Raw genomic sequence first — 10,614 nt, 5'->3', positions numbered from 1 at the left:
TATCTCCCCCTTGTTTAACTCCCCCTTGAACTTGTACCTTTCTCTCCCCCTTTGATCACAGCAAAAATGGGGTTAAGAAAATATGAAAAAAAATAACTTAAGTTAAGTGAAATGTATAGAATTTTAAAAAAATTCTAAGTCAAAATGAATTTTTCCAAAAAAAATTCTAAGTCAAATTTTTGAATTTTCAAAAAAAAATTTCTACGTCAATATGAATTTTCTAAAAAATTTCTAAGTCAAAATGAATTTTTCCCAAAAAATTTCTAAGTCAAATTTTAAAATTTTCAGAAAAAATTTTCTAAGTAAAAAAATTCTAAGTCAAATTTAAATTTTTTTAGTTTTAAAAAAAAATCTTCTAAGTCAAAATTAAGTCAAAACGAATTTTTTCAAAAAAAATTTCTAAGTCAAATTTTTGAATTTTCATAAAAAAATTTCTAAGTCAATATGAATTTTTCAAAAAATTTCTAAGTCAAAATAAATTTTTCAAAAAATTTCTAAGTCAAAATGAATTTTTCAAAAAATTTCTAAGTCAAAATGATTTTTTTTCCAAAAAAATTTCTAAGTCAAATTTAAAATTTTGAATTTTCACAATCTGACTTTTTAGAATTTTAAAAAGATTTAAAAACTTTTAAAGCATTATTTAATTCTAGTTTAATATTTTTTCAGAAAGTTAATTAAACATTTTCTTTCAATATTTTAACTTCCAGGTCGTGACGAGGCACTAGGTCTTCTTGGTTATTGGAGCAATAACCACTTCCTTAGACAAAGCTTCCATAAAGAATTTCAATGTTTAATTTTCTCACTGTAAGCTTTTAATTTTTGAAAGATTAATTAAGTACATATTTTGGAACCCAATAGAGGTTCCTTCCTACAGGATTATTCAAAAATCTAGGGGGTACATAGTTTCTTGGTATTTTCCTAAGTTGTCCTTGATGCTTCCTTATATACCAATTTAATTTACCATAAATTCTAATTTTTGACTTTGGAAATTTCTTTAAGCATGCATCATTTTTCAATTTTTTAATTTCTAATTTTAAATTTTCATTTTCTGATTTCAAATTTTCATTTTCTTTTTCTAAGTTATCTAATTCTCTAGAAAGAGCTTTAATAAATCTAAAGGATTGATTTGGGGTTAGGTTGCATACTTTACTTACCTGATCTGGTGACGCTTTCCCTTCATTAGTGCTTTCTTCTTCTGAGGTTGCTCCCCCTTCATCTATGCTCATTTCTAAGCTAGACGTTTCTTCTAGCTGATGGTCGACCATCAGTGCTAATCCCGAGAATTCTTCGACTTTGGATTCGGAGGACGATGAGTCATCCCACGTGGCCTTTAGGTTGTGTTTGGGTCGAGCTAGCTTCTTGTATTTTGACTTTTCTCTTTCTTTCTTCTTTCTCTTTAGTTTTGGGCAGTCATCTTTGATGTGCCCCTCTTCGTTGCAATTGTAGCAGTGAACCGTCCTCTTCTTTCGATGATGCCTCTGCGATTTAAATTTATTAGAACTGAAAAACTTATTGAAGCATCTTACCAGTAGTGCCGCTTCGGATTCGTCGACTGAGGCTTCGGAGTCAGAACAGTTTACTTTTGCCTTTAGAGCTATGGTCTGACTGGTCTTCTTTACTCCATTGGGTTATGAAACTCGAGATTCGTGAAGTTCGAAAGTGGAAAATAACTGTTCTAAAGTACTTACCTCGAGGTCCTTAGAGATGTAATATGCATCTACTAAGGAAGTCCACTCTGGAGTTCTAGGGAAGGCGTTGAGTGCGTACCGGATAGAGTCCCGGTTGGTTACCTCTTCTCCAAGGTTCGTTAGTTGCTTTATCAGCTCCTTGATTCTCGCTTGGAGTTGCGCTACCTTCTCGCCTTGGTTCATCCGGAGGTTTGTCAACTGGTTCTGGAGGATATCGCGCTTCGCCAGCTTCGCTTCGGAAGTACCTTCGTGAAGCTCCAGGAATTTTTCCCAGAGATCTTTCGCGGAGTTGTAAATTCCGATCTGATTTACTTCCTGCGGCGGTAGAACGCTGAGTAGGTGGAACTCAGCCTTTCCGTTGGCGACGAAATCTGCTTGCTCCTTTTTCGTCCAGGTATTTTCCTCCTTATCTTTCGGAACTGCATAGTCATATTTCATTATTAAAAGAATGTCAAATTCGGTTTTAAAAAATACCTCCATTTTACGCTTCCACATCGCGAAGTCTCCGTCGAACTTCGGGGGATGGATGTTCGCTCCGGCCATCGTCTTGATCGTAGTGCTTCAGTTGGCGGTTAGTCCTTCTGAGGCAATCAGGCTCTGATACCACTTGTTGGTGCAGCGGAGGCCGACAAGAGAGGGGTGAATTGCTCCTAAAAAAAATAAATATACCCTCCTCGTACTTTCAACTCAATTAGTGCAATAGTTAAATAAAACAGTAAAAGAAAGACACAGAAGAATTAACCTGGTTACAACCAAGGAGGTTGTTAATCCAGGGCAGTAGAAAAAGCGCAGTAAAAAAATCTTCTTTGCTGAAGGCGGAGAAGCCTTTTACACTTTCAAAAGCTCAGAACTATTGCTAGGAAACACTACAGATTGAATGCTTGAGTTGTTGTTGAATTCCTAGCTCCAGGGGCCTTTATATAGGTCCTGGAAATCCTATCCCGAGGCTCCAAGGTGCCTCCAATGAGGGTCCAAGGCGCCTCCATGGGAGTCAGCGGATAAAACTTTATCCGCGCGTAGAACGGTCACTTTGACTGGTTGAAGGCGCCTCCAACCTGGTTGAAGGCGCCTTCAACCTGGTTGAAGGCGCCTTCAAGCTGGAGGCACCTCCAGTCAGGTTGGAGGCGCCTCCAAGCTGGTAGCTCAGCTCCTTTGACTTCGTTTCCAGCTTGTTGCGACTTCCGATGCTCCGAGCTTTTGGGTGATTGTGACCAACCGAAATAGGGCTCACCCGAACCCAATTTCCGGCCTTCCTCGAACAGCCTTCCGTCCCGGCTTAACGTCCCTCGAACGCCGCGCACACTCTTCACGCCCACCGGAGTACTCTTCCGCAGCTCTCTCGTCCTTCGGACGCACCGAGCTCGTCGGCTCCCTTCCCGTGCCGTCTTTCTCGCTAGCTGCGTCTTCCGCTCGACTTCCTGCACTCCTAAGCTCCTGCACACTCAGACACAGGGATCAAATACAACGCAGGACCTAACCAACTTGGTTGATCACATCAAAACTACCACGGGGTCCAACAGTCATAAGTAGTAGGCATGATCAGATGTTGATGTTGCAGCACATTTGACATAGAAGCTAAAATGTAACACCACGTCATCTCATTTGTCTTGACCCATTTCTTATGATACTCAATCTCCTCTCCACAAGAATCGCTATTAGGCAGGCTTGGATAGATCTCAAAAAGTATGAACTTGTAACCTTCAGCAGTTAAGACAATGTCCAAGTTTTGTTTCCAATCAATGTAATTGAAACCAGTAAGTTTGTTTTCTTTCAATATAACAGCAAGAGGATTGAAAGCCATTTGAAATCCTAAGAATCACAAAATATTTGGTCAAAACTTTAGAATTTAAAATAATATTGATTTCTCAAACAATATCATTTAAATTCACCAACACTTCAAAACACCGTGAATTTTGTATGTCATGATAGTGTGGACGTATACAAATTCAAACATTTGTAAGAGGGGGTATTACCCTTTAATTTTATTATCTTGTCAACCTAATTTTATGATAAATAAAATTAATAGTTGATTTTTTTCGATCACACAAATAATAGCAATAACTCCGATGGGAAGGATACTATTAAATGCGCCTAAGTGTATACCATTACTTGATACTTGACCCATTAAATAGGATTGTGCCCCTTCAGATGAAGAAGATCACACAAACCTAAATAATTTCCTATAATCATCCAAAAAGGGAGTTTGATCTAGTAATCTACAAACAAACTCATCCGATGTGGAGGAAGGCACTCAAAGCCAATGCGCAATCTTGAATGCATCACTTACAAACCAGTAATGGAGACCGTGAAATTTAAATAATTTCTCTCCCACTTAGTTATTTAAAACGAGGAATTTTAACATGCACACACACAGCACATATAAACAACATAAAAGGCAATAAATATGAAAAATAATTTTTCAGCTACTATGACCTCATCCATAGTTGTCCTCCGTGTGCCATCAACCCTAGCCGCTGCCAATGGGTCATGTCATCGTGTCTATCTTACTTCCTTTTCCACTGCGCCTCTGGTCCTCAAATAGCACAATGTCTCGCAAGGATACGATCCGCGACAAAAATAAAATTTTACATTTATCGATCCTATATTCCACAAGGGAATGTACATGTAATCTAGATCGAACAGAATGTAAAATCCTAAAACTAATACAGCTCCTGCTGAATTTAATAATTATAATCATGCATACACATAAAATGCCCTCGACATGCCCGAGGGTCCAAATCACACACAAACACAATAGGACCATAATAGTTGGAACTAGGATGCTTGCAACCACAGAATTAATCTATTTGCACATCCTACTATTATCCTGCCTAAATTTATGTATGAAAAGTGCATAATTTAACTGAAAACCAAACACACAGGTAGAAAACTAGCTCTGAGACCAATTGTTGGCATTACTCAGAATTCTGTTCTGTTTCCCTTGTACAAAAATTTGTACAAGCACAGAACTTTTCCTAACAACCCATGTGCTTTTCAGAAGTTAAACTTGGATTGCAAACGAAACATAACATTATTAATCCAAGTTCAACCCATGTGCCCATCAGAAGTTAAACCATATTACAGAAGTTGATTAAATATCTATTTTAAGGATTGGCTTCTAGGTCGTTGGCGAGGCACTCGACCTTCTTGGGTATGGGATCATCCACCACTTCCTAGTCAAAGCCTTTCAAAAAAATTGAATATTTAAACTCCTTATAGTAAACCCTAGGTTAAACTACAGAGGCCTCAATCAAAGCACAAGATCGCTAGCCTCTTGTGTTGGTACTTCAGGATCCATACAAACGAAAAATAAACTAGTACACAACGAAAACAATTAACTAGTTATACCTTTCTTTGTAACTTAAAGACCTCTTGATCTTCTACTGTATTCCTCTCCTCCTCTTGGATGTTGTGTGGGCGACGATCTACCAAGACGCAAAAATCACCCAAGTCCTTCTTTCTTCTAAGACTTTCGGCCACCAAGGGATCAAAGCTAGGAATACCACCTCTTGTTCTTCTTTCTTCCTTGCAACCCGCCGACCACAAGATGGTTGAAGCCAATCTTGATGTCGCCGGCCTTAGGTGACGTGTCAACCAAGGATACAGGTCGAGACTTATAGCCTTGCGGCACCGGATACATGGAAAAGTGTACAGGTCAAGATTTTGCTAACCAAGGATACAGGTCGGGACATATAGCCGTGCGACACTGGATACATAGAAAAGCGTATAGGTCGGGATCTTGCCAACCAAGGATACAGGTCGATACTTATAACCTTGTGCCACCAGATACATGGATCAAAAGCGTATAGGTCAGGATTCGGGATAAGCAGAGGCGGACCGAGGCATACAGATCAGGACTTAGGACAAGCAGATGCGGACTGAAGTATACAGGTCGGGACTCAGGACAAGCAAATGCAGACTAAGGCATACAGGTCGAGACTCAGGACAAACAGATGCAGACCGAGGCATACAGGTCAGGATCCAGGATAAGCGGAAGCAGACTGATGCATGCAGGTCGAAATCCAGGATAAGCAGAAGCAGACCGAGGAGTACAGGTCGGAATTCAGGATACGCGGAAGCAGACTGGCGGATACAGGTCGGGACCTCGAGCGTATGGTAGGTCGAGAAGAATAGGTGGACTTCTACAGATCAGGACTAGCGACCTAAACTATGAGGACCCGGGCTAGGGTTAACAGAGCGGGAAAAACATATACGACAAACATACACAAGTCCGGATGCGTGAAGCAGTAAACACAGGATAGCTACGGGTATGCGTCCACAGGTCAGGATTAGAAAGTATGAGGAGCCAATACAGGAGCAACGGAATAAGGAGGTCGGCCGCTACACGACAAGCATGCCAAGGAATCGTAATCACCTGTCAAGGAATAATCATTGCCTATCAGAGAATATATCAATGGTCGGGTGCTCACATCACCCTCATTCCTTCCTAAACCTATAAGAAGAGGTCACGTGTCATCCATCGCCAGAAAAAGCATGACACCCAACATTCCCTGACACCTGTCAGATTCCATAAGCATTCGTTGCAGTATAAAAATGGATGCTTTATCCCTTACGCAGGTACGCTCACTCGTCACTTTTCCTACCCGTCTTTACTTTTCGTCATTTCTCTGTACTTCTAGAGAAAAAGTACCTGACTTGAGCGTCAGAGGGCCTGACCCGGGGACTTTTTCCCTAGTTTCTGGCTTCTAATGTGGAGGGGGGCTCGTCTGAGTGTGTGCAGGATTAGCAGCTTCATCCCTCCTGCCGTCATCCGCTCATGGGAGCCTTTCGGCAGGTTGCCAGGTCATCCAGGAGACCCAACAACTTTCCGTCAACACCGGCGACACCGCGACCACCTTCATCCGACTCGGCTTTCAGACGAGATCAATCATCTTTCAGGATAAGCATATTATCTTTTAGATGAATATCATATCCTTTTTCCAAGAGTTGTCCTAAGCTTAAAATGTTACTCTTCATATTTGGCACAAAGAAAACATTTGAGATAAATTCATGTTTTCCATTCTTCAAACAGATGAGAATGTTACCTTTGCCTTTCACCTCGATCAGTCTTTGATTTATCTCCGAAATATATGTTACCACCAACTGATTCATCAAGATCTATGAACTTGCTCTTTTTCCCACACATATTGTTGCTTGCACTAATATCAAGATACTAGATTGTATTTTCGCATCTTTCATTATCTTTATATGCTAGCAGTAGGGTGTCATCTTCTTCTTTCCTTTCTTTCATATAGTTTACTTTTTCATATACTTTGTTCTTGGGCAATTTACATTCTTTAGCATAATGCCGAAATTTGTCACAATTGTAGCATTTAACTTGAGATTTATCATACCTCGAGTTTATATATCCTCTTCCACATTCTCTTGTTGAATGTTCTCCTCTTTCATTTTGTTGTTGGAAACTCATCCTTTCTCATTAGGACAGCCTCATCCATATCCACGACCTATTCCACGTTGACTTCTTTTGTTATTGAAGCTTTCATCTTTCTTTATCGGTTGAAGAGTCGTCTTTAGGAGTTGTTGAGTAATTTTTTTATTTATCTTCTTTTCTTCATGGGATTGTAATGAACTCAGGAGTTGCTCCATCGTCATGTCTTGTAGATCTTTGGTCTCTTCGATGATGGTTGTAATGCTATCAAATTTTGAATCTAGTGATCAAAGAATTTTCTCACTGATAGTTACTTCTTCTAGTTTCTCACCATTTCTCTTTAGTTGATTGGAAATGATAAAGACTCTAGAAAAGTAATCGGATATCAATTCGCCTTCCTCTATATGAAGAGCATTAAATTGACTTCTTAATGTTTAAAGTAGAACATTTTTTACTTTTTTTTTCTCCTCGATATGAGACTTAGAGCTTTTCTCATACTTGCTTGGCCGAAGTAGCACTTGAGATTTTCTCAAAATTATCTTCATCTAAAGCTTGATAAATGAGGAAGAGTTTTCTTGTTTTTTTTTTTAAATCTCTCAGACTATCTTTTTCAGTCGAAGATAGTGTCGAGTCATCATGCGTCTCAACATATCCTTTTTCTATAATCTCCCAAACATCATGAGCTCTAATAAGCGCCTTTATTTTGATACTTCAATTATTATAATTACTCGCCTTGAGTACCGGAATTTGGAAGAGAACCATATCTCCATTAGATATGACTCTAATACCATTTTGTTGGAAAAAGAATTACTGGAGAAAAATAAAAGAAATTATGGACGAAAAAAATATGGAAGAGGAGGAGAATCTCTACAGGAAAGAGGAGGAGAATAAAATAAAAAAAACTCAACTTACTTCATTCTTCGGAAAAAGATATATATTTATAGATTTATTGGATAAGTACTAGATTTATTTATTTTTATTCGATCTCCACGAAACTCTTATTTTTATCATGATTGTCACCTCATCAAATTCTATAGACCTACAATAAGTTGATACATGGGTTGGAGTATTCTTGCGGCGACCAGCACCAACAATAAGAAAAAAATGATAATCTCAATTAATTTCATTGACTATCCCTGTGTGAACGGGCCAGTCCTATGGAAGTTTTCCACTAGCCACCAAGGTAAATCAGAAAGTGCACGTGACGGTCAGCACAGAAGCCCAACATCTTTTGATTATGCCCCTCATTTAGAGAAAAAATTCTTATAAATACATCGTACTTGGGATTTGAACTATGAATATCTGAAAGACATTTCAAATATTCTACTACAACACCATGACCCGGGACCGACCAGTGCCAACAACGAACTGGCTTGAGGCGGATTGGATCGTCCGTAATTAATTTGCTCCGGCGAAAGTTTAATCGCGTGCATTGTGCCAGCAAGATGAGTGTTTTTTGTTTCTTTTCATTTTGTTTTTTTCCTTTTTTTTTTGCTTTTAAATGGTGTGCTTTTCATTAATTTTTTTTTAAAAATAAAGTAGCACAATCTTAAGTACCGCTAATTAAGAGTTGCTTTGTACCAGGTTGAGTTATTTTGGAATAGCTTTAATTAAAATTATATTAACTCCGAGAAACACAGATGGACCATAATGACTATCTAACATCATTAGTCATTCGAATGCTATATGCATTTATTTATGCTACATGAAAATCGAATGCCCGGGGAAATTCGTTAGTACGTTCATTTACTATTGTATTAAGTCCCGTGAGATTAAAATAGTTATAAAAAATTGATAAATCTGATAATATTGAATCTGGGATGATTGATTGTATACTATAAAAATTTTTCCTAGATGATTGATTTGATATTATAAAAAATTTTCATTAATCGTCGTGATAAATCATGAATTGTTCATGTGGATTATTGAGAGCCCAGTATTTTTTTTAATTATACATCCTGTTTAAAAGTAGGGTTAAAATAATTATGAGGAGTACATGGAAGTATTTTCAATTGAAAATTATTGATGAAGTATTATTTTGATTTTTTTTTTTTTGAAAAAATAGGATTAAATTCGATGTCTTTTTCATTTTTGGCCAAAGTAAATAAATAAATAAATAAATAATAATAATAATAATAATATTATTAATAATAACACCGCTGAGCTGAATTGCTGTCCCCTCTTCGGCATCCTCGAACACCTTTCCTCCTGTAATTAATATAAATATATATATATATATATAATAAAGAATTAAATATAATTCAAATATGACATAATTAAATTATTTTAAGAGAAATAAATATATTAATCAGATAATTTATCAGAAAATAGATTTGTATGAGTTTATGAAATTTATTGAATTTTTTTTTAATTTTAAAACAATCTTTTTAGGTGTTAAGAGACATAAATGGATAAGAAAAAATCTGTTTAAAAATACCTGGGAGTTGATTAGATATATAAGTTTAGGGTTTGTTTATCAAAACCTAAGTTTGTTAATTAAAAACCGAAGCTTGCGTTCCCTTCCTCGTGCTCGCAATGCGGCGCCGCCGTGCTCCCGACCCGACGACGTCCGCTGCTCGTGGACGGCCGACGTCGCTATCCGTTTCCGGTGACCTCGAGCGCGTCTTCAACAAGTTCGACTCCAATGGCGATGACAAGATCTTGTTTGAGGAGTTCGCCGCATTGCTCGCGAGCCTCTGCCACCCGCATTCCGAGGAGGAGCTCCACCGAATGATGGTCGAGGCTAACTCCAACGGCCAACGGGGACGGGCTCATCTTCGTGGAGGACTTCGTGGAGATCAATGCCCCGTCGGGGACCTCCGCCTCGCCTTCGCCATCGCCATCTTCGATCTCGACCGAAACAACATCATCTCTGCGGAAGAGCTCTTCAGGGGCCTCAGCAGGATCGACTGCGACGATGACAGCCTCATTAGTTCGAGGAGTTTAAAGCCATGATGACTTGCGGGGCGGGTTTCTCCCGCGCCTGTGTTGCTCTCGCCGCCGCCAATGGCACTGCCGACCATCGGAACCCATGGTAACAGAAATACTAGTTGAATTAAGATTATGCTTTTATTAACATAGGATCTATTGGGGATTAAATGTTTCCATGTTTTGATTAATTAACAGGTTATTAACTAACTAGAGTTTAGTTGGCCAATTAATTGGGTGATTAATTAAGGTATGAATTTATCACATGATTAATTAAGATAATTAGGATTTGAGGAAATTGATTAATGGGCTAATTATTGAGTTGTCTTATATAGATGAGTAATTCATTTAAGTGATTTAATTACTGAGTTAATTATTGACTAATTAAATCATAGTACAATAATTGATTGATATTGATTGACCAAAGAGTTTACTATAATGTGAAACAAAAAAATAGACGAATGCTAAAGGGGGAATAAATGGTTTTATTATTTATGGTTATTAGAATTATATTGGCATTTAGTTTTATTTTGTATGATGTACCTTATAGGATTCGAGCACGAGACTTGTTCTCTGATTTGAGGATGGTTACGATGATTCTACAACTGA

At 38.1% G+C, this 10,614-nt stretch overlaps 1 protein-coding gene across 1 annotated transcript; it reads left to right on the top strand.

Moving 5' to 3' along the window:
* Positions 1 to 9,612: 9,612 nt before the first annotated feature.
* LOC121999766 (probable calcium-binding protein CML10) lies at positions 9,613 to 10,032 on the top strand. The gene has a single exon (XM_042554405.1). The coding sequence runs from the start codon at positions 9,613 to 9,615 to the stop codon at positions 10,030 to 10,032; it is 420 nt and encodes a 139-aa protein (XP_042410339.1).
* Positions 10,033 to 10,614: the final 582 nt, after the last annotated feature.

The sequence above is a fragment of the Zingiber officinale genome, chromosome 7A, assembly GCF_018446385.1.
Source record: "Zingiber officinale cultivar Zhangliang chromosome 7A, Zo_v1.1, whole genome shotgun sequence".
In the NCBI taxonomy this organism is placed as follows: domain Eukaryota; kingdom Viridiplantae; phylum Streptophyta; class Magnoliopsida; order Zingiberales; family Zingiberaceae; genus Zingiber; species Zingiber officinale.
This window is presented reverse-complemented; position numbering and strand designations above follow the sequence as displayed.

Bases quoted from the DNA above. Each gene is read 5' to 3' on its own strand.
- LOC121999766 (XM_042554405.1), top strand. From the start codon at position 9,613: ATGCGGCGCCGCCGTGCTCCCGACCCGACGACGTCCGCTGCTCGTGGA.